The following is a 24,977-nucleotide window of genomic DNA, read 5'->3' on the forward strand; positions in this document are numbered from 1 at the left end:
CCCAGACGCAGGAATATGCCAGGGTCTAAATGACATTATGGCAGACTGAGAGCAGAAACTGGGCAATCCTGGGGAAAATAAGGTAGAACCTATGTGCAGGAGAAATATGTTCATGACCTACTTTTAACAGGTAAAAAATTAGAGAGCAATATATACAGCAGGCATAGATTATCCAACATACATATTTCTAATGGAATTAAACACACATAGAAATATATCTGGAAAGATACGCAACAGATCAGTATTCCTGAGGAATGACATACAAAAGTGAGGAATTTTAACTATAATCTGTATTAAATTTTGCCAAAAAAAAAAAAGTCAATATAAACCAAGTTTGTTTTTTTTTAAATCAACCTTAAGTGGCAGGGTGGGGTTAGGGTATGAGCTGCTGAGTATGCACGCCCTCTTGCCAGAGGGGCCCCTGGCAGTGAGGGGCTTTGCCAGCAGAGGGCACCCATTTATTATCTCTTACGTCACTGGTGGATGCCCTGTGCTCATACACTCCACATCTGCCGGGCTCTGTGCTTGGTGTTTCACTTGTATTATCTCATAGGTCGACAACTGCTCTGTAAGGGCAAGTTCCCAGCCTGCACTGCTCCTGTGAAAGCATGGGGTGATGGGGCAAATAGGTCTGCTGGAACCACAGTGAGCCAAAGGGACATGAAGGGAAAGAATGAATAAAGGGGATGTGTGTTCTCAGGTCAGTCCTGCCAATCTTTCAGTTTCTACCCCGAGCGAGCTGGCAATCTGTTCTGCAGGAAGACTGGCTCACAGGACCAGCCTTGCATAAAGTGACTTCCTTCCATCAGTTACAGGGTGTAATGTGCCCTGCATGTAGCTCTGCCCTGGTGGCTATGTTCACCACTCAGAGGAACAAACTTTTAAGCAAGTAGATATAAAACCAGAGATTTTTGGTTCTCGACAGGCTGCTGGCCAGGGCTGATCTGGATCAGCAGCAACTAGAAGTTAGAAGAGACAGAGAGGAAAGTAAAACGACAGGAATCAAAGCCGCAAGCCAGACAGTAGGAAGAAGAGACAGGACAGTCAGGCACAAGCCTGATAATAGGAAGAATCTGAGCTATGGCCCATTTTGCCCAGTTGATAAAGTGGTCCTTCAGGATACTGAATCTTAGTTTTATACCTGAAGGAGAGTTTGAACAAGACTGAATCCATGCTCTCTAGGTTTCCAGACCTCAGACCCCAGAACAAGATCCAAACAAGCAGTATGGGGAGATCAGAAGGAAAACAAACATATCATCCAAAGATGAAACAGATCAAAGCACATTCTACTCTGTGGCTAGTTCTCTTTGCACTGGCGAAGAGTCATGCGGACTTGAAGAGAAAAAGTGCCCTTAAGCTAGACAGTCCCCTAGTGACACCACCAGAGCCAGACTCCTTTCGTCCTTTTTTTAGTCACTAGTCGGATCTCCTCTCCCTTGTTCAATATTGATGTCCACTACCAGAGTTCGAACCTAAGCCCTCCACTCTGCTCACACTAACGCTCTGGCCAGCTCTCATACTCCAACAGTTTTAAGTATGACCTATAGGCTAACCTGTCGGTTGATAGTAATATTGTACTGCATATTTGAAAATTGCAGAAAATAGATCTTAAGAGTTCTCATCACACAAAAAAGTTTTTATAACTATGCATAATGATGAGTATTAACTCGACTTATTGTGTTATTTGGGGATCATTTCTCAATGTATACAAATATAGAATCATGTTGTTCATTATGAAACAAATACGTTATATGTCAATTATACCTTAGTTTAAGAAAAGCAAGATTTAGAATCAAACAAATCTGGTCAGCCTGACCTTTGTCACCGAGTGTAACCCAGGACAATTTACTTAACAGCTCCAGGATTTCTTCATCTGTAAGAGGAATATCAGAGTTGTAAATACTGAACAGAAATAATGCATGTGAAACCTTTAACACAAAGCTTGGCCCCAAAATACTTGCTATGATATATATTCATGTCATTCCCCTCCTTATAGGATTGATGTAAAGATGAAATGTTGATGTATTCAAAGCCTTAATGTCTTACACAGTTTGCTCTAAATATTTAGCTATTGCCACCAATACTAAAAAGACCTGAAACTGATAAACGTTTGCTCTAATCTAAGCATCATCTCTTGCCTAGAATCTTGCAGCTTCCTCTAACTGTTCATCTTCTCTTTACCACTCCATACTGTTTCTCTGTGGCTAGTCATCTGGTCACTTCACTGCTTAAAACTCTGCCCTCAGGGTGAAGTAGTTTCACCACGAGTTCCTTGAGAACAAGGGTATGTGCTCACTAGATTTCTATCACCAGTATAGGGCCTAGCACATAGTAAATATATATAGATTTTATTCATTCTTTCACTCACCTAAATCCCTTCCTATTTCTCATGGGCTCTGCATGAAGACTCCTTCAATTCTCTGGGTTTCACATACAGAAAAACCTTGGTATCTTGTGATTCCCATCCTGGTTCTGAGACATCTATGCGTGATTATCACAAGCACTACCAGCCTTAAGGCTACATCCACCTGGGCCTGCAACAAAGCAGTCTCTAAGCCCTTAATATTAATTCCTGCAAGGTTCATTCCTAACAGTCCTAACATTTAAGAACTTAGAACAGGGTCTGGACCAAAGTCATAACTTCCCACTGAGGGACTAATGCTACCCCCTCCTAGACCAGGGGCTGCACATGTACACAACTTGCTTTTATTTTCGGTTGCCCTTGAAATCATCCCTGAAGTACTGGGATGCAATAACTGAGCAGAGTAATCATATAACTAAGCATTAATTATATATGCATATATACAAAAGTACCTAGTGATTGATGCAATACAATATTCTATGTGCCAGACACTTCCACTGTTGTAAGTGCAATTACATTCATTATTGCATTCAATCTTCATAATGACCCTACTGTGTGTAGATATTATTCCCAGGTTACATATAATGATAGGCACCAAAAGCTTAAAAAATTTGCCCAAATCTCACAGCTAAGAAACAATATAAGAACTTGAACTCAGAAAGTCTGGTTTCAGAGCCTGACTGTACATACATACATAGATAGTCATACAGATGATGTAATTACTCTATCATCTCAAAAATCTGTAAGCTAGATTTCAGGAACACTAACCCCAACAAAAAGAAACAATGGATTAAAGCAACAGGCACTTGACTATGATATCAGATAGCACATCTTGGTCCCATATAATCTCTATGCATCACATTGCAGGTGCAGACACTTTATTTACGTGGATCACAAGAAATGTCTATGGCAAATGTGTGTCACAGTGACATATCACCAACAATCCAAAAAAGTCCATCTTAGAGCCCAGGAAATGACGCATGACTCAGGGATGAGCTTGCCCAGTGCTCCCTTTGGTCCTCTTCTGCACCAAAGCCAGCTGTCCTGCAAAAAAGGTACAGCTTCCTCATGTCAAAGGGCAGCCTGCAGCCTTAGCCCAGTCCTGTAATGGGTCAAGCCCTGTTGGAATCCGGTGAAGCTACTCAGACTTTGTATTCAAGGAGTCAGCAGGCAATTCAGTCACCAAGATGCGAAAATATTGTCTTGACCATTTATCTTTAAGTCAAGCTGACCAATTCACCTACTAGACAGCAAAAAAATTTTTTTAATTTTAACTTCACTTTAATGGAAATTGTCCTCATCTGTTCTTTGCCCCTTCTTACACTTAACTTCTTCTATACACATGTACTTCATAAGCCACGTACTATGTCCCAGTACTGTGATAGAGAGGCAGGCTCTCCAACTCCTCCTGTGACTGGTACTCTGGGTAGCACCTAGTTTTAACTCCCCCCACCATCCTCTTATTCTTCTCTGCTTGTTGAGAGATTTAACGCTTTATTCTTTAGCGGTTATACTAGCTAATATGGGTATTTAGTTTCACAAGTCTTAAGTTGATCAGTATCATTACTGTCCTCCTGAATATAACATGAAAACAAGTGTTCTAATCACCCTAGCCTACATGCTGTTGTTGTCGAGTATTTAATTCTAGTCACTATTCCCCTCCCAAAATCACATACCACTTTTAGTTAATGCTCACTTACTTTTCACCAGCATTATTTACCATTATCTTTGTTCAGTGACCCTTCTGAATATGACTTCATGAGATCATTTTCTCTCTGCCTCAAGAACATCCTGTAGAATTACCTTTTCTGAGTAGCAAACAGCTTTTGTTTGTTAGCCCCATTTCTTAAAAAAGTGTCCCTCGGTGTCAATTTCCATAAGATGTTTTGTTCTTAAGAGGATAAAGGGTAAGAACTCGAGTTTTCTGGCCTTTATTGCCTATGCTGGGAAGTCATCCATCTGGGTTGTTTGTATTTTCTCTCTAGCTGCTCAAAATCTTAATTTTTCTGAATTTTACTTCGATGTCTCTAGATAGTTGTTTTCTATCTTGCTTGGAATTCATTAGGATTCCTAATTCTGATGTTTATTGCCTTCCACCAAATCTGAAAATTTATCTGCTAGTCTCTCTTTAGATATTGCCTCTTTCTTTTACCTCCTCTAGGAGGCTCTACATAATGTACATCAGTTCTCATTCTCATGTCCTCTACTGTACATATCTCAACTTCTTTGCTGTTTTCCATTCTTCCTTCTTTGGACTGCACTCTGGACAATTTATTGAGAACTACCTTCCAATTTACTAGTACCCCTTCAATTTCTCTACTTTAAGTTTTCACTTCAAATCTGTTATTCTTCCTTTCTAACTCAAATAGGCTCCCCACAACCTCCAAATCTGCTGGGTTGCTGCCATCTCTTACTTCCAAACTTGTTTTAGTTCATTAATCAAAATGTTATTTCATTAGTCTGTGTGACAAGGCCAACATCTTCAGTATTTAAGGATCAGCTTGCTTCTGTGTCTTTTTGTCCCTTTTGTCACTCAGATTCCTCATTTCTTTGTCTATCTTACAATTTTTGAGTGGGGCTGCTCATTTGCCTTGGGAGTTTACCTGTGGGAATGGAGGCATTAGAGGGGCTGCATTTTCTTCTAGAAACCACCTGGAGGCACGACCAATTACCACTTTCAAATTGCCCGGTTAAGATTACTTTGGACCACACAGGTAGTGTTAATTTGGACTGAGAATCCAGAGGGCCTTGTGGTTATGAATTCTCAGGGAAGGTACTGTACATATTTTTCCTTCCAACTAGCACCAAGGTTGAGACAAATTAAGTTCCTTGCTGCCTTCTTCTATAATTTTTGTTCACCTTCACACAGAAGGTATCCCAGCTTTACTTAGTCACCTGCTGGATTCCTCACGTCGTTTCCCACATCCTGTACACTTTATAAAGTGGATGAGTAAAGTCTGCCAAGTTTGACAAAAACTAGGAAAAAGCAGTGTTAGTAGTTGCTTATTTCCTAGCATTGCGATTCTCATTTCATTTAGATGATCTGTAGATTCCTTACTTTCATGCTTGTTCAGCAATGTATTTAGAAGTATTTTTTAGCAGATATATTTTACCCAGCGTCTTGTATCTGCCGGAAGGACTTTTCAGATTACCTAACCCACCAAAATGCCAACAACAGAAGCCTGAATTAGTTGTGACTATACACACTACACTTCTACTCTTGATTCCGACAACAAAATGGGTTATAAGAAGTCTGAAGTTTGCAGAAGACCAGCACTAACTTCACCTTAAAGGTGGAAGAAAACCAGCTTGAGATGAGGACAAGAGCAGATTAATTAGTGCCTGGAACAACCATATTTTTTCTTCTGCTCAAGGCACAAATGCCTTACAGCATTCAGACTATTTGTACGGCTAGAGATAGCTGGGGAAAAACAGCAGACAGTAATTCCTCCATATTCTCAACGAAGTTAAAGAACCTGTCCTTTCCAACAGTAAAAGCTGTGCACAGAGAAGAGTGTAGCACTTTTTCCTTGGCTAAAAATCTAAAAAGCTAGTTGCCACGTGCTTACACTAATGCTTATGGCTCCTACAGTTACACTACAAACAAGGCGTGAAGCTCTTGACTCAATCCATTTGCAGAGAGCTGGCTCTGGTCGTTTCACACTACATAAAAAGGAGAAAACCCAAGTTCAGGATATCATTACGCAGACATGCCAAAATGATTATTTGCCTTGAAACTTTCCCTACTTCACTTCCCTCCATCCGCTTTCTCTCCATCCGCATCTGCCCCTAAATTCTGGGTGGATCAGCTTCAGAACTAATGCTTTAAGTGATGCAAACAGGAAAGTCAACAGGTGTTCAGGTTATATGAAATAAGAAATTAGCCCCTACTATCTTGTCTTACTTTTTTTGTGCTTTCTGGAGGTAGGATGTCTCTCAAGAGTGATTAAATTTTCAGACACACCTCCTTGGCTTTGGCAAGCGAGGCTACTTGCTGTCCAGTTCACTTACCCTTTGTAGCCAGAAATGATACATTAGTCAAAGTCAGCAACTCCAGGGGATTCTTCATGCCCTAGAGGGCCCCATATCAAGGGCTAGCTTCATCTCTCAGCAACCTGGACATTACCTACATATGATTTGCAAGGTAAGTTCCTACCCAAGGTGCTACAGCTTATCACTATTATCTCAAACTCTACAGAAATTCATTCGAGATAAACATTCTCTTCTATGAATTCCCCCTTACTGTAGTTATTACCACACCTATCATAAAACTAGTATTACTGCCAGTGGAGCTAGAGCCAGTCATCCCAGATTCTAGCTTGAGGCTGGAGCCCTAAGTCACTACATCAGTACCTCAAGTTGCAATTAACTGACCACAGAAATCAGGAAAACACAGGTGGCTTATCAAGATTTCAGATTCAGGGGGTTCCATCTATTGAATCAGTTTTTGGAAGTAGAACATGGAAATCTACGTATTTTAACAAGCTTCCCAGGCAACTGTTGTGTACTTACTCAGATCCGTAAGGCTAGGTTTAGTTGGTCTACAACTCCATGAAAATATTAAGACAAACCTTTACTATCTTATACTTCAGAGGTGAAGAGAAGACAAAATGAGAAATGATCATCTAGAAAGACTGGTCTTTAGCTCTTCCTGGGTGAGAAGTTACCAGTTTATAACAAAGTTTATTAGTTCAGCAAGAAGGAACAAATGGCAAGTAAGATTTAGCTTTGCACTGTCAGAAAATGTCACAGCAAGACTCATTACAGCTACTTACTTCACACACGTTCACAAAAAAAGTCTCAACTGAGGCAGAAGCGTGGTTGAGCAGATCTATTGCCACTTACAGGAATACTAGGGCTCAAAAGGATCAGGGAACACATGGCAAATCTTGACGAAATCGCAGGATTCCTGTTTGTATTAGTAAGAGATACCAAGAGGCTTTCAATAAGCATCAAGACTTAAGATATATAAGGGGCTTAACAGATCATTCTGTTTAACACCTTAATTTAGGTAAGGGCAGAGAAATGTTTTTAAAAGACCACAGATCTTAGCTACATAAGATTCTCATGGATTGCATGCAACCTATAAGAAAGTGTCCATTTCACTCTCTAGTCTAAACCTAACATCCACAGCAATGCCTACCTTGTGGAAGATGCTCAGTAAATATTTATTGAATGAGATAAAATGGACCAATCCAGGGAGAGTAGAGTACGGTTCGTATATAGCTCACTGCCAGCAGGTAATAAAGAATCTAACAGAAATAATGGCTATTCACGAGTAGCCAGGTTTTCTACAGAAAAACACATCTCAAGTGGGTCTACCAAACCTCTTTGGAAAGCAAACTCTAATAGTATTTAGGCTCTGTGCTTCAACCATCTAGTCTAAAACTACATCTGTCGGACACAAATCAAGCTTTTAAAAAAGTTATCAGCTACAATGCTTAGTTCCTGGTCTCACTAGTCCAAGAAAATTTTCATACCCAAGACCTAGTTCAACAAAATTGAAACAGGACCATCATCAGAAGCAGCTATATTATTTTTAATCCAAAAATTGGGCATACAGACAGCATTTTACATAAGTTCTCAATATTACAGTAACAGGAAATAGGGGCCCCAGAAACAAATCTCTTCCCATCAGTCTTAATACTGGCCTCTGCAGTAAAGACAATCCCAGGTAATCCAAGAAGTATCTGCTACTTACCCATATATAATCTGATAGGACACAAGGAAACTACAAGGCCTGTCCCTGTCCTCTCACCAAAGGATTGCAGATGGTCTGACAAGCCACATCGTGGCCCAGTGTTTGGTACTTATATACATGAGCCTTTTAATTCCCTATTTTCCTTATTAGGAGAGCAGTTAAGAGTTGGCAGCTTCTAATCTTCTACCTATGTTACATTCAAGGCAGCCACGTATTGCAATGGGCTCTATTCCACACTAGTTTTGTCAAATGTTGCCACAAAATGCCACTGACTATGAAAGCCATTATTTATACTTGGGTTTCCAATCTCTAAGCTGGCAATAAGCTACTTAGCTCACTGTGCTCTACTTAGCCACATTTAACTTTTAGAATCTTCAGAAGAAAACTGTTTCATCTATAACTAAAAAGAATGTTGCTTGATAGAGCTGGGATTGAGATCAAATGAATCCACCCCATATAACAACCTCCTTCTGGTTGCTCTGGGGAGAAAAAGGATACTGATATATAAGGAGTTTAACCAAGATGAAGAGGAGGGGAGAGAGTGAGTTTAAAGTGAAGAAATGACACAGACCCCCCACATACACACTTTAAAAACTTTATTTATATAAAAAACTCATTTGTTTTTAAAAGCATTAACAAGAGAGAAAGAAAAACAGAAAAGGTATGGAACATAAGACATGCCCCTTAGTAGTGTTCGGTGGGAAGGTGGGATTTTTGGTTCTCTGGAATTGAATGTTTAGTGTTTTTATAAACAAAAAAGGAAAAAAAAAACAGTTAACGGTCCCACAAAGCCCATGGCTGTTCTATTACCCACAACCCACCAAGAAAAAGAGCACCAGGAAAAGAGCAGAAGTGGACAAGAGAAACCAGGAGTGGTGCCCCATCCACAAGGGGGCGATTTCCCCTGTGCCGTATGCTCTTGAGTCACAGAGAGGAAAGGCTCCTTTTTGCCAGACAGTGGAAACAGGGTAAACAAGGGATTTTAATGCATAGAGGAAGGGAGGTGGTGGGCTGTGCACTTTTCTCCTACCCCATAGCCTCAATAGATAAGGGAAGGGAGAAGACAGGAGAAGGATAAAGATTTCCAGTTGCATTAAACAGAGCTTTTAGATTAAGGGGAGGAGTAAATGGCAAATAAGGAAAAGGGTTAAGGAAAAAAATCAACCAGCATAGCAGCTGATCCCTGTAGCCCAATCTGCTAATATATACTAAACTGAGAGGAGGGAGCACTGGGTATGGGGGGTAGGGGGCATGGAGGAGATGGATACAACCTCCCTACATCCCCCTCAGAGATGATGGTAAATTCTGGGCAATGAAAGAGTAAGTGTCATAGCACCCACTCCTCCATAAACTGAGGCTCATCAGAACAGGATTTTCGCAAAATCCTGACCATATACTACTGAGCAAAAGCTTGCTATGACGGAAATTAGTGGCTATAACAATTCCCAATGGGGAATCTGAGGCTCTCCAGGTTACCTCTCTTCTTTCTGCTATTTACGGCCAAGAGTGGGTAAGAAAGCAACAAAATATAATTTGCAAAATCATGAGAAATGAGACAGAGCGAAGAAAGGCACATGGCAGGGAAGGAGGAGATGCAGCCCAGGCCAAAGGCACAAAGAAGAGGCAAAGCCAGGGGCAATCCCCACCTTTTAAGGGTAAAGGGGGCAGGAGTATGTACATCAAGTCCTTTAGTCAGCCAACCCATCCAGGGAGGAAGCAGGGGAGGAAACAGGGCTGTATGGGGAGGAAAAGGAGAAATAAGGGCAGGGGGGTCAGCTTTGAAGCTTCCTGCCAGTTTCAGACTAACTGATTCATGCGCATCCCTACTAGCTCCTCCTAGAGGTTCTTCTCTTCCTCAGATGTCTTTCTGCTCCTTCTTACCCAAAAAGTCTTCTTTAACACTTTCTCCTCTTTCTACAGCCTCTTGGAAATGGCCAGGCCAAGCCAGCAGACACCACCACAGGATGGGAGAAGAGGGTCAGGGACAGTCTCAGGAAGGGGCAGCGTAGCAGCCCAGGGTTGGCATGAGGCTGGCGAAGAGATGGAGTTTGTTGGTCTTTGATGGTCCCTGCCCTGGAGATGAGGACACCAAGTTTCTTAATCTTAGTTCTAGGAGACCTTCACTTAATCATGGGCCCTGGCCGGGTAGAATGTGCCACTGATGCCCACCTTTTTTGCTTTAAAAATAGTCATTAGGAATATGGGAAGAGCTCACACTTCCCATTCCCCCCAGAAATTAACAAGTCCCTTCCCCCACCAGGAAAAAAAAAATCTTGATTAAGAATCATCAGTTTATCAGATTGCTGGACATCACTTACACAGTATGTAAGTTCCAATTCTTCCCACAGCTTCCAGTAGAAAGTCCCTCTCTCCCTCCCTCACACAAGGCCAAGAGTTCCACGGAGAGCTGGCAAAAAGCTAATTCGCAGCAGTTTCTCAAGATATGCATATAACTGAGTCAGGCTTCTTGGGAGCAGTTGGAAGGGATTTGGAGTGGGGAGGAGGGACAATTAAGCTTCACTGGAAGAAGTTAGGAGTTGATGAACAGAAGGCAGCCACTTAGGGCTCTAAGGTGAGGAGGCAGCCTGGCAGTTGGCACAATAGTCCAGCGAAGAATGGGAAAAATCATCAGTCCATTTCACCACCAAAAATAAAAGTACATATATTATAAGCCCCGATGTAGCCGAGACAGTGGTGCTAAATCTTCTGCTGTAGGGAAAAAAGAGAAAGAGATGTTAGTAGTGCTGGGAGAAGACCAAAAAAGTGGCTGAGCAAATCTGCAGGGAAGGAAAGAGCACGTAATGGAGAATCAGATCACAAGCAGCATGTCCCAGCCTCTCAGGAAGTAATAATCACAGAAGCAGCATCCCCAAGCCCCACATGGCTGAGACTAGTGTCTCTGCTCTAATCAGATCAGCTCGATTGGCAAACGGCTGGCACAGAGGGGCCTCCTTCCTCAAGGACGATCTTGGGGGTGACGGGGACATACCATGGGGGGTAAAGACCTTTGGTGCCCCTCATCATCCAAAACCAACACATCCAACTCTTCCTCCAGAGATTCCTGCCCCACGTCCTGCTGTGAACACATGCAAGTCGTTAGTATGAGAATAAGGAAATAGTGAGTTATGTGCCAGATCTAGGGACAATCCCCAAATCCATAAACTTAAAATAGGAAAATAGTAAAAGAAGGGCAAGATATTCAAGGGAAAGGCAGGGACAAAAAGAAGTCATGTATGAGAGTAGATGAGCTATTATTAGTCAAATAAGTAACATGTTTACAGTCTTCCTTCCCTCACCATGTCAACTATCACAGAATAATGGCCCAAGAAATGCCAACATAAGTCAAAACTTCCATTTTTCCTGAAAACCCCTACCAGAAAAGGATACCATCTTTCACTAAGTACTTTTATTCCTATTTCACAAAACAGGTAGGCTTCAAAACAGATCTAGCGTTAGAACAGCAACAGTATATAAGAGAATTTACCATCAGGGGTGTTCCCTTCAGTGGCTCCATATCGCCTAGATCCCCAGATCGATCCAGTGTTCTACTGTGGTCCCCTCTCTCATTCAGTGTGGAATAGTTGTTATCTAGTGAAGACAGGACACAGAACCATGATATTTCCCTCTAGTGTATAATATTAAGCCGATCAATGTGAATTAAGCACCTTTGTTAGGAAAGCTGAACTTTGCCAAATGCTCCAGAAAGGGATTTTGGTCTGGTGGTCTTTGACTTAAAAAAAAAAAAAAAAATACCTGAACCTAACTGGGAAGACAATATAAATGAAATAATATGCCATATACTAACAAAGCTAAACTGAAGAGTTCTGTCTATAAGAGAAGAGAATGAGGATGCTGCAACAGTTAGGACGGAGACAGCACTTCAGTTAAACCTTTTGGAATGAAGGGAATTTAGAAACACAAATGGAAAGGACATTCCAATTAAGAGGTATTACATGAGCAAAATTTGGGGAGTACAGTGTGAAGAAATTAGACCAGGTAGTCTGAAACAGAGTACATCAGAAGAAGACAGAGAGGGAGTCTGGTGTCAAACTGAAAAGACTGCAACAGTGTAGGGATACAAACTTGATTCTGTAGTAATGGGGGAGGCATCTGAAGATTTTTTAAAACATTTCAGCATGTGGAAATGTCAAAGTAGATGGACCAGGTTTTACTAAATTTCCTAACATTCTTCCAACTGGAAATGTCCAGCCAATGCCCTTCCAGGTTGGTCAGTGGTGAGGGTGGTAGAAAATACTGCAGAGCCAGGCAGAGCCAGGCCATTCTCCTCTTCCCAGTGACATACTACTCTATAACTCTGGGCAGGAATTAATCACCTACCTAATGATTTTGTGTTTGATCCCATACTGCTCATCTGAATTTCTTCCCGATCAGGTTTCTTATCTATATGGAACCAAAAAGTTACCCAAGTCAAAAAGCAACTCTTCAAACTCTATTATTTATCATAAAAACTGCTTTCTAGTTTGTCCTCCCTCCCTCCCCTCAGATCTTTACCGAGCACCCAACTATGTACCAGGCACTAGACAAAAACATCAAGGGACTTAAAGAGATCCCTTTTCAACAGACTCTTAATTTAAGAAACAACTCACTCTAAGCCAACAATTTTCAAATTATGTTGTCTCAGGGCCCATTTAAAGTCTTAAAAAATTATGAGGATCCAGAGAGCTTTCACTGGTGTGGGTTACAGGTACTATCTCTTACTATACTGAGAAATTTTTATTATTTATTTCATGTAAAAGTAACAGCAAACTTTTTCCATGTTAACATAAGTAACACTTTTAATTTTAAAAAGCATTGTTTTACGTTTTTGCACCTCTCTTTAAACTTAACAGAAGATAGCTGCAATGGTTAGGAGGGAGACAGCACTTCAGTTAAACCTTTGGGTTTATCTGCTTCTGCATTCAATCTGCTGTGATGTTATTTTGGTCTAAAACCATGGAAAAACCCAGCCTCACACAGTTAAGAAGTTGGAAAAAGGAGGAGAATCTTAATAGTCTTTTCAGATAATTGTGGATATTCTGTTAGTATGCTAATACTCAACAAGTTCTTTCTTTAAAGTTAGCAGCAATGTGGAATCTGAATTCAACTAATGATCTCTTCATACTCTTTTAAATTAAAATCTATCAGTCTATGTTTTGCACTTTAAATGGATGGATCAATTGCCCATGCATGATTTTGAAACATCATGCATTGGTCACTTGGAAAATACTGGTACAGAGAGTTATACAGATCTTCTAAATGTTAACACATTCTAAATGTTATCTAGTATCCCAAAAATCACATTCATTAATATTACCACTGAGTTCATGAAAAATTCTTTATAGTATCAGAATGATACCAGGCTCACAGAGGCAGATCCAAGTTTTCTAAAATTATAGTTTTCACCTGAAAATTTGCAGCATATACTGCCTTATTTTTCTTCAAAGTGACAAGTTCACTGCATACATTTTTGAGAAAATGTCAGCCAAATACCCAAGTTTGAATTATCAGTTTGTCTGTCATTTTTTCCCCCAAGTAAAAATGGTGTTCCATTTAAAAAGTGGCTAGTCTAGCTAGCAACTCAAACTACAGCACAAGTGTTTTTCCTCAAGCCAAATATCATGCTTTAGAATGCAGCAGAGTGCTTTATGAGTATTTCCTATTTCATCAGCACAGGATATTAAAAAGATGTGCACTCAGAGGTAAAAACAATAGCTCCACCAAGTACACTGTTAAGTGAAACTGGCTCTTTTTTTATGACAAGTACCTGGCTGGCAATGAAGACTACAATGACTAGTTAAGTTTGATGTCATAACTCTGTGGTTTATGCTCAGCACCCAGCAACAAGTATCACCACTGCTTTTGTACCATCAGCACAAATGACAACAGACCTGGGAACCCTCAGTCCACATTTCAAGAACCCTGATCATGGCAAAATCCAAGTGTCACTAATAAGGGTTACAATATAACACTTAGGCTAGGGCGGAGGCGACATTTTACAAGAAAAAATGTGATTCATCTTTTGGGGAAAAAATTTGCTCACATGGCAAATTTGGCACAAGTGTTTAAAAGATATAACCTGAAACAGCAGTGATTTATCTTTGAGCAAAATAAGTGATTTTTTGGTTATTTTTCTAGTTGTCTGTATTTTCTTATTATTCAAAAGTAAGCATTTATTACTTGGCAATATGTGGTGATTTAAAAAGAAAAATAATCATTTCACAATATAGACATATATCAAAGATCATTACATTGTACACCTTAAATTTATACTATGTAATATGTCAACTGTATCTCAAATAGATAACAGAGAGACCAGGGCTCACTTTCTGGTATTTTAAGTCCACAAAGACAGGGAATCACAACAGGTTAATGCCTGTTTTGTTTTCTTTTCTAATGCCTAGCATACCAGCTTCCACATTACAATCCTGAGGTGAAGTATTATTAACCTCTGCCAAAAGACTACCTCATTCAGAAATAAATAAATATCCTATTTCTTAAACAGTAAGCCCACTAATGAGTAGCAGAGATGGAATAAAAACAGAGGGGTATGCCCCGTGGATACTGTACCTGATTTCTGGTTCCGATCAATGAGAGGGAGGGTGCTGTCATCATATGAATGACTGCTCTGGCTTCGAGAAGCATTGTTTAGATTCACCTGGAGGCAAGTGCCAAATGCAATGTCACAGAGTACTGAATTCACTCATATCTTATTCCCTAATGGGCACAAATCTTTAGGTCCCTATTCCCAAATACAGCTCTTACCAAAAGATAACTCAAAGGGTTAAATAAATACCTACATAGTGAAACAAACTAGGATATTATGGCTTCTATTTGTGTTCCTGAACAGAAGATTACTAAGGTACCAAACACTCATACTATCAGAAGACAACACAGCCTGAGAAAATGGCAAACTCCTTCAAAGGACTATGGCAGTTTTGGGTAAAAGTCAAAAGGTCCTCCATTACCTCCAGCGTTTACAGTATCCTATGACACAGAGACACAGAGGAAAACCAGAACTGTTTCAGCAGCAATGAACTGTAGGCACCATTCTTTTATGGGAGGAATAAACCAAATGATTTCTTTACTAACACAGACTTGGGTGAAATGTGATAGTGTAATAGAAGAAACCAAAAACAGCAGCATTACCTGAGACCAAGAAAAAAAAAATGGTGAAAGTCTCAGTCCCAAGAGTTATTCTACCTGAAAGTCTGATTTCTTCCATCCTTCTTTTTCCAGGGGCTTCCGCAGCTCCTTATATCCCCAGATTGTCTGTAATACAAGTGCTGCTGCTCGAACTTCTTTTTCTGAGCGATTCCTTTTAAGGATAAATTAATACCATTTGGAATTTGGATGTAAGACCAGGGAAGAAGCTGAGAATGTGTACTCTCCAACAGAACTTAACATAAGACTATAATGCCAAAACAGCTATATTCCATCCCAAACAGTGACAAAAAAGTTCGATGGAAAGTCTGTTATCAATTTATGGGTCAACATTAAGACAGAAAACAGAGCAATAGTTCTTCACATCTTACATGCAAATGAAGGAAAATAACCATACAAAGCAAAGGGGGAAAAAAAATTAAAAATTAAAAAAAAAAGAAAAGAAAGAAAAGGGGGAAGTCCCTTCCTAGCAACTCCCCTCTCATACTCAAATTCTTCCAGTTGTAATTTTAAGTGTTAAGCTCACCCTGATTTGTTGATCAACACCAGCTTCTCAATACCCTGTGTCTCTCGAAGCCTCTTGGCAGCCTCCAAGTTCTCAGCAATAACCTCATTGATGGTGTTCAAAATAGAGACGACAGTGTCCTCAGAGAAATTCTGGGAAGAGCTCTGTTGTCCTCCTGGCAGATTCTTTACCAGGTTAGGAATAGCATGTTTACCTATAGCGGTAAGACAGAAGGAACGTGTGTGCAAGGAGAACAAGCTGAGTCAGACTACGGGGAGCTGACGCTGTGTTTAACTGCACTAATCGTATTAACACTGGGTACTAGCCCTATGAATGAGTATCATTCTCCTTCAGGATTACCATATCAAAAGAGCAAAGGACCTGGTATAGTCATGAACTTACCATCCTTCCTATTCCTTTGTTTATTCTTTCCTTCCTCAACCACACTGAAACAATGTGAATACGTTTTATCGAATATGCTACACAGTCCTTTCAGATATTCTAATGAAAATGGCATATTCAATATTTTAATAGCTCAGTAGAATAGAGTCATTAGGAGTTTTTAAAAAACAAAAACCTGGGCTCTGTTACTCATGAGCTATCTTATCTCTGGGCAAACTACTTAACTTCCTTGACCCTCAGTTTCCTTATTCTATTTTAAAAAAATGGACCTTTGTAAAATGATGACAATTTAATGAGAACATATAGAAGCGTTTAACAATGCCTACTAACGAAGTTCTTAATAAATAATGGCTATAATTCTACTTTGAAGAGTCATCACTTCTTGTTTTCCTAAGGGCCATTAAACAATTACCCTTGCTAACCTTCAGATTCACAAACATTTAGGTCTAGCATGCTTCCTCTTAGTCATTTCAGTAAATAAATAATTTAGCACCTGTACTACATGCAGAGGTAATCGCTAACATCCAACTCCTTACCAATTAATTCCTTGTTGCGAGCATCCACGGCCAGATTTCTCAGTGCTCCAGATGCAGCTTTCACTACCCGCTCATGTTCATTGGTCAGGAGGTCAGCAATGGCAGAAAGAGCCTTCTCTTGACGCAGAGCAGAGCGGATATATCGACCATACTGGAAGTAGCCCATGAAGAGAGGTAAGACAGATTGCAAGTGGCAGCAAAATATTTAGCTAAGTTCTTCCACCTCCAAAACCACTTTCTAAAAGGTACTCACCGTCCAGCGCCCAGCACACAAGTTCTGAATAGCTCCAGCTGAGGCCTCTAGGATGGCAGAAGTCTTGCTCTCCTTCAGAAGTGAGATGTATATCCGAACCACCTCTGGCTGAAATAAAAGCTCATAGCCTACACGAGACAGGGCAAGAAAGCACAGGATAATCAGCTTCATCAGTACATACAAAGTTCTGGCTGGTGGAAGTCCAGCCTTAGTACTCTGGATTGATGGATTTGTGCTCCTAAACATACCATCAGGTTTCCTCAATTCTCCTACCCACCAGCAAACTCAGAGGCTTAATTCCATGCTTTCTTAAGAATAACTCATCCATGGAAAAAGCAGAGCAGATATCAACTCATCCTATGCAGCCCCTCTTTCCTTCCACCTCGCCTCTCTCCAGTTTGCTTTGGCCTTACTTGGCACTCAGAGGGTTCGTCTGCCCTCTGGTAGCACACAGGGTTGAAAACTCATTTCAAATGAATTACTGCTAACTTGAGTCATTCTGTCCACCTTTACTATGACTAAGTAAAAGGGCCTATCCTAGATTTAGGAACACCTAAAGTTTTTCCACCCATGGGGAGCTGTGAATTTCATATTGATATAAAGATCCAAACTGTGATAAAGAGGCTTCTTATAACAAGTGAAGTGTAAGTCCTAGACTACGTAGCGGCTAGCTAGGATATAGGAATTTCTGGTCTACACTATCCTCAAGATCTTATCCTGTCCTCAAATGTTCTAAGAGTTGCCATGACAAGCAATCCTTCAAAACTACTACTATAGCACTACAGTGTCGTCTGTTATGACCACCATCACTCCAAATCCTTCAGCTGGCGAAGAGAGAACAGTAACCACACTGCACAGACTACTGTTAGGCCACCAAATACTTATCTGCAGACCATGTTTATGAGACCCCTGGAGATGGAAAAGAAAAAAATAACTTACCTCTAGCAGGACTAGTTCTTTTAGGGAAATCCACTGTATCATTTGCAGGATCCTCAGCAGGTTTTTTCCCTTTGGAAATTTAAAAGGGAGGAAGGGTAAAAAGTTCAGAAAGGAAAACAGTCTATCTGATATACTTTTTATTCTTCAGTCAAAATCTTCAAATTAGAGAGGAATCAAGAGGAAAAAAAAACAGAAACAAACAAAAAAAGGCCCCCAGCTTGTTCCAGCAGGGACTTTGCAGAGAACAGGCAGCAGACCAGTAAGATAAAGGTAAGCACTGCTGTATTATTGTCCCGAGCTCTGGTAATTAGGGCTGCTGCCCAGAAACTGCATGCCAGGAGCCATTAGCTCGGTAGAACTAATAAACTTGTTTCAATAGTCTTCTCCAACTGAATTTTCCTACATGCATCCACAGGAAAGGGTTAGGCAAGGAGATAGATACTAGAGAAGCTAAAATCAAAACATGCAAATTAGAAGTAGATAGAGCCTTAAAAGATTCCACTCACCTCTGGAGAACCACTCATCTTCCAGTGCATCACCCAAGGTGGAAAGCAGAAAGAAATGAAGGAAGAAAAATGCAGGAGAGAGATGTCAGATGTCAACAGGATCATGGGCAATAAGCAGGAAAGCAGAGAGGAAAAGAAAAAACACAGGAAACAAGAAGAGGAATAGGGCAGAAGGCCCCATATTAGTTGAGTACTTGTCCTTCATGGTCCCAATCACTGATACCAATACCACCACCACCACCACCACCATCACCACCTCTAGAAGCACACGACACAGGGGAAGCAGCCGCAGAGCAAAAAGACATCCTCGACTAGACAGAATCCTATACTGCTTGGCAAGTTATTTTGCACCTAAAGCTAAAAGTATATATACCTTCTTTTCCCCACCCTACATTAAAAAGCAAGGAACAAGGAACCAAGACTCACCTTTGCCCTTCTTGGCTCCAAAGCAACTGGCAGCATGTGGTCCAGTACTGTTGGCAACACTGGGAGGTGCCTCCTGGTAACGCTCTGCCTGGGGGATCTCCCGGTGAACTTGATACGACAAGTTCCGAAGGAGGCAAACACAGTTCTCCACAAGCTTGGGAACATAAGGTAAAAGGCTCAATGAGAAAAGAATGTCTGTAGTGATTTCCCAGCAAGTACAGGTTTCTATGACTCAAATATTAAAATATTGATCTTCAAAAGCACAGCCCGATCCATCATCCGTCACTAGCAAAGCCACATAAGTGCCCCAGGCTTCTCAAAACCCTTGTAGCCTCATGCTAATGGAAGGTTTCTGCCATCATCTGGAGTATGACAAAAATTAGGGATACTGCTAACTTTGTTTTCCTGTCACCAGCACCACCACCTGCACCTCCCTGCCCCCCACAGCCATTTCTGTTATCCGTGGGCCCTGCTCTGCAGCCCTCCCAGCCTGGCTGTACGGCCCCCACCTGTTCCTGCTACCTACCTGCATTCACCTGTCAGGCCCTTCCCCCTAGCCTGGGGTGGGCAGAGCTATACCCAATGGAAATAGAGCTGTCCTGGGATTATCAAAAAATAAGCAGCAACCTTGCAGGATCTGGGCCATCATGTACTCTCTGGCTGCAATTCCAGTCCCAAGGTCCTGCCTTCCACTTAAGCAGAATCTTTTGCACCCAGGGCATCAACCTTTACCAGTGGGCCTCCCAACAGATGCCCTGCACTGAATGCTGAACCCTTGGGAGCAGACAGGGTCTCCATGAGAATGGCCTTCCCAACAGGCATAGGAGCCTGATTCCCAAGGGGACAAGGAGCCTGGGTTGCCCCTGATCCCACTGAGGAAATTCCCCTTGCCCCTCAGCCCCTGGGATGTATACAGACTATAAATATATAAGGGGGAAAGAGGTAGGTGGGGAGGGGTTGTGGGGCAAGAGGCTCACTTCTCCTCCTCCCTTCACCCCTGGTGCCCTACCCCTGGGGCTGTGTGTTGAAAAGTAATAATAAAGGGAAAAAAAATCAAAACTTTTTTAAAAACTTAGGGCCACCCTTTTTCCTACTTAGAAAAATGTACAATCTTGGGTTAAACAGATTACATAGGTGAAGGAAATTCTAAAGGGAATAGTTTTCTTCTAAGATGAACACCCACTTTAGAGAGTAGGGGCTGGGAGAGATAGCTAATGTTATCTGAAAGCCTGAAATGATGGGTCTGCACTACAGGAACCTCGTGGTTGCTGTGAATGGAATTCACTTAGCCATTAACTTACCTTGCTGTCTGAATCCTTCTGCCCAATCTCAGCCTGAACAATGAAAATGAGGGCATCCACTAAGCCATCACATTCCCGAAGTTTCCGGCGAGCCTCACTTCTTTCTGAGCTGACATTCCTGAGGGGAAAGGGAGTGGCTTCCAGATGACTTGAATCCAGAAATCCTCCCTAAATATCCTCAACATCTGTAGCCTCAATACTTTTTCTATTCACTTTAATAAATGGTGAATACCTGTTATAAGCAAGGCTCCACAGATGAGTAAGGCATCTGTAACCAGGCCATGGGGGTGGGGGCAGAGGGGTAAATAAAGTATACCAACAATAACTTAAGATAGAATAGATACTTCTTGTGTAGAAGTACAAATGAAGCATGGGGCATAGCACATAGGGGTACATTCCAAAAAAAGAAAGAATATATTGGACAGAATCAGGAGAACTTTCCAGAAGTAAAGGCACTTGAGTTAAGCCTCAAAAGACATATAAGGTAAGAAGGGCATTACAGGCTGAAGGATGAGCAGACCTTCCTCTTATTACCCTTCTAGTATTCTGTCTGTTGCATTTATTGCAGCCTGACTTAACATACAAGTAACTGAGGGCAGGGATACCGACACACACACAAGCACAGGACTAGACAACGGCCTACATGTGGTCTACCAAATTGAACAGAAGTCTACCAAAATAGAGGAACAAAGTCAGAGAGGCCAAGAAGTGAGGACATGTGGGGAACAGCAAGTAAACCCACAAGGCATACATGGTACACAAGGCAGAGACAAAAGTAGGGGGACAGATGAGTCAAAATGTATAATATGCATAGAAATGGAGGCTGAAGGACAAACTAAAGAATTTAAACCTTTTTTAAAAGAAATTAAAATTAGCTCTCAAAAATTCAATCTTCATACTCTCAAAGCCCATATGTTACCTAAGGCAGCCAGCTGTGTTGGTGAGTACCGACTCCCACTCAATATGGCGTGGCTTACAATCTTCACTGGGTTCCCGCTCCCAGCCAGAATGTGGAATGATCACTTCATCGGTCAAGGCATGTAGGGCATGGTCCACAATCTCCATTTTGATTGAGTCATGGGACGACAGATTCCACAAGGTTCCTGGCAGACACAATCAGCACCCAAGACAGTATGTCTAAAGAATGCCAGAGATTCACCTATCCCATCACTTCTCAGGGTTCTCCAATGGGCAAATATTTGTAATCATATTCAAGCTTTTGTTTGTGGCCCATAGTGTGAAACACACATTACGGCTAAATACGAACATACATATCATGAAATACAGTTTCATAAGACAATACTTACTAAAGGCAATGCTCTCTACACTAGTTTCTCAACCTCACTACCACTGACATTTGACAACTCCTTGTGGGGAACTGTCCCGTCCATCATTACTTGTTCAGCTGTATCTTCTGGCCTATACTCATTAGATGCCAGCCCCCTCTAAGTTGTGACAGCCAAAAATGTGGAGACATTGCAAATGTCCTCCGGGGTGCAAGATCACCCCCAACTGAGAACCAATGGCCTATGCTATTTCTTTTTCTTTCTCTTGAAATGCTGACTGAGATCCACAAAACAGTGTTCAATACACACTATTGGTCACAAACCACGATCTGAAAAACCACTCTTCTAAAGCCAGGACCACAAGCTCAAATATCTATAAATGCCAGGCAGGTGAGTCAGAACAAGCAGATATTTAAAAGAATGTGAATAAACGTCAAATAACACTCAGCTTCAATGTATGGGAGACAACTTCCTATATGGCAGTAACTGGCCAAAGATAACAGAATGAGCTCGGGACTACTGCATACTGGAGAGCACATGCCCCAGCCAGCTCAGATGAACCACTTGCCCAGCAGCAAAACACATCCATTGTTATTATTTCTTGAGTGATCTTAATAAAAACCAACAATCTGGAATTTTAAGCGAAATCTTCTGAATTTCAAACATTAGCAATATATTCCTTAAAATTTTGAAAGCTTTGTGTGTTCCAGATATACATGTGAGATGGATTTGCCCCAAAGACCACCAGCTAGCTTTAAATTAATCAAAAGTAGAAACTGGAAATCCTTCCAGCTCCCAACATTTCTAGGGATGATAGTGACTCTAAGCTTGCAGTTTCCCTCAGGCCTAGAACTCACCAGTAATTACTTCAGTGAGATCCACATCACGAGCCTTTCGGAGCAATCGCACAAGGGCAGGAACACCATCACAGTTTTTTATGGCGATCTTGTTATCCTGGTCACGCCCAAAAGAGATATTCTTGAGGGCCCCACAGGCTCCAAGGTGCACTTCCTTCTTGGGGTGATCTAACAGTCCCACCAGGACTGGGATGCCCTTGAGCTTCCGAACATCTGTTTTCACCTTGTCGTTGCGGTAGCACAAGTGTTGCAGGTATGCAGCTGCGTTGGACTTGACGGCATCCAAGCGGAACCCCAGCATGGCTATCACTTCTGGAAGCTCTGGCTGTCTCCAATTCGGGGGTGGAGGCCCTCCCTTGCGCAGGCTATCCAAGCTCGCTAAGCTTCCCCGTTCGTGCTGGGCCAAAGGAGCCCAATAATACTGGTCCGATGGCACCTCCTCACCAATTATGTCTTCATAGCTCCTGCAGTGTTGAAAGAACCAAAGTTAAGAGGAATATACTTCTAGCTGTCAAGTCCGGTTTCCAGGAGAGCTCACATTACCCTTCATCTTCAAGGGGGGGTAACCCCAGCTTTAGTTCACTAGATGTTACCTTTCCTTTGCATATATGATACACTGATCCATTTTTCTTAATGAATTAAGGCAGTAACTTTACATACAAATTAGATTAAAATTACCTTTTTTTTCTTTTCTTTGAAGTTTACTAGCTTGGAGGAAGTAAGAAGCATTCAGAGATATTAATCACAAAAAAAGAACCAAGTCCTGACTGCTTTAGCGTTTGAATGATTCTTGACTTCTCCACAAGAGACTGAAATAAACCATCCGACAGCAGAATTAACCAAAGTTAGCAAACAATGTCTGAGAACAGTTCTTACAAAGTCTTTAGCTAAACAGGAAATGAGGCATTTACACAGAGGAAACAGCTGGTGGGATAAGACCCTTAAACACCTTAATATACAGTCTCTTCTTACCCTCATTTGGAAATTATGAAAGAGGAGGTGATAGCGTAAAAATTGTATAGGCCTTCTTGCTACATCATATGCAAACCTGGTTTTGGTACTGATGATGAGTTATAAGCTTGAACATTAATTTTTCACAGGTCTTCTCTGCTACTCAACAAATATGTTTAACATATGATTTCCAGCCTCCAATTTCTAAAGACAATACCTCCAGTTCTACGAAAACAGAGACTACTGACCACCACCACATCTGGGATACCCAGTTTCTAAGAAAAGGAACAGGCAAAGCAATTGAAGGTAAAGAGAAAAAGGCGGACCAGAGATAATTCTTCCCATTTCAGTACTACCAACAACCACTAGAGGGTGAGTCTGTCACACTATTACTTATTCATAAGCACCAGGAAGGAAGAGCCCCATTATCTGGGCTCATCTCACTGTGGCTGCCATAGGGAGAGAGGAGAATCTATTGTGTGGAACTCTCCAAATAAGCCCGTTGTTTGTTCCACAAAACCACTCCCACTGTCACCAAACCTTCAAGGTTAGCCTGAGTAGAGGGCCTGCCTCATAGCTGTCAACATCAACCTCTTAATAGTGATTTAGATGGATAAAGCATTTAGGAAAAATCACATTTTTTAGTATCACTGAAACAAAATGAACAGGTTATATAGATAAGTTTTAAAAGTAGGCTCTGAAAAAAATGAACTCGAAGGAAATGCACCAAAACGTAAACAGCAGTTCTTTATCAATGGATGGTATGCTTTTCTGGGCTTTTCTAGTTTGTAGTAAGCAGTTTTAATTTTATTATTTTAATGTAAGCAGTTACCAAAACAATTACCATAACCGAAGATTTTGGTCACTGAGATACATTTCCTTCTTTTACAAGGAATGGATCACAACATTCTTTTGTTCTACAAATAACAAAGCTGTGTCCAGAAAGATTAGATGACTTGCTTGAGGCTATACAGCGAGTGGCAAATGCTCAACTAGAACCACGGTCCTCCGGTTCAGTTCTTTCTCCACTCATCATGCCTCACGGTTTCCGTTTGACCTTGTATTACTCTCCTAGGCCTGAAGCAGGAAGCAAAAAATGTTCTTGCTAGTCAAGCAGGTTTCCAAGTCCAGTGCCACCCTGGAACAAACTCAAGAACCAGCTCCAAAACCCTGTCGCTATGTCAATTGTCACGGCCAGACAGCAGAGAATGAACTGGCCACCCACACCCACCTAAGTCCAATCATTCTACTACTAATGAGGAAGTCAGAAAAGGCAGGCTTGTCAACAAGCAGAAGGAGCCAACACCCTGAGCAGACTCCTTTAGATAGCTGTTATCTACCACTGCTCCAAGTTGCACCGTGTGCACCAGCTGAGGTCAGGGGTCCCCCTCCCTTCCACCCCCTGGAATAAAAGGTGAGTCACAGGGGAACTGGATTAGCTGTCCAAAACATACCTGAAAGGTGAGTGACTCAGGCTTTGATAATGGGACCTGTTACCCCTGGTCCCAGCCCAGTTCACTGTTAATCCAAGCTACCGTATATGAGGAAAATGAGCACCAAGGCATTTGCTTCAGAAGTTCATGACCACATAGAGAAAGTCAGCAACAACTGCTAAGACATCCTTACCATCAAAATATCCACAAATCTTCTCCCTTATTTCTTATTATTTTTTCTTTGCCTGGGAAACACTTTGTGTCTGATTTATTCTAAAGCTGGTTTGGCAGCCCATGGGCCAAAACTGTTTTTGTACAGCCCCAGAACTAAGAATGGTTTTTATACCTTTAAAAGGTA

General features: G+C 41.4%; 1 protein-coding gene across 9 annotated transcripts in view; it reads right to left on the reverse strand.

Annotated features, from left to right (window-relative positions):
• Positions 1–7,880: 7,880 nt before the first annotated feature.
• CTNND1 (catenin delta 1) overlaps positions 7,881–24,977 on the reverse strand; it is a 43,844-nt gene continuing 26,747 nt past the window's right edge. For 4 of the 9 annotated variants that reach the window (XM_036996759.2, XM_036996750.2, XM_017668765.3 and 1 more), the window contains 15 exons: positions 22,236–22,699; positions 21,012–21,195; positions 20,093–20,210; positions 18,792–18,945; positions 18,366–18,383; positions 17,860–17,928; positions 16,921–17,048; positions 16,668–16,818; positions 15,751–15,943; positions 15,264–15,378; positions 14,631–14,718; positions 12,402–12,464; positions 11,548–11,651; positions 11,053–11,139; positions 7,881–10,772 (listed from right to left, as the gene is read on the reverse strand). In XM_036996759.2, the coding sequence (XP_036852654.1) occupies positions 10,761–10,772; positions 11,053–11,139; positions 11,548–11,651; positions 12,402–12,464; positions 14,631–14,718; positions 15,264–15,378; positions 15,751–15,943; positions 16,668–16,818; positions 16,921–17,048; positions 17,860–17,928; positions 18,366–18,383; positions 18,792–18,945; positions 20,093–20,210; positions 21,012–21,195; positions 22,236–22,699 (1,948 nt within the window). In that variant the 3' untranslated portion in view covers positions 7,881–10,760. The remainder of the gene's footprint in view (positions 10,773–11,052; positions 11,140–11,547; positions 11,652–12,401; positions 12,465–14,630; positions 14,719–15,263; positions 15,379–15,750; positions 15,944–16,667; positions 16,819–16,920; positions 17,049–17,859; positions 17,929–18,365; positions 18,384–18,791; positions 18,946–20,092; positions 20,211–21,011; positions 21,196–22,235; positions 22,700–24,977) is intronic. The other 5 variants (XM_036996754.2, XM_073215799.1, XM_036996755.2 and 2 more) reach the window with 5 other exon arrangements.

Source organism: Manis javanica, chromosome 11 (genome assembly GCF_040802235.1).
Source record: "Manis javanica isolate MJ-LG chromosome 11, MJ_LKY, whole genome shotgun sequence".
NCBI lineage: Eukaryota > Metazoa > Chordata > Mammalia > Pholidota > Manidae > Manis > Manis javanica.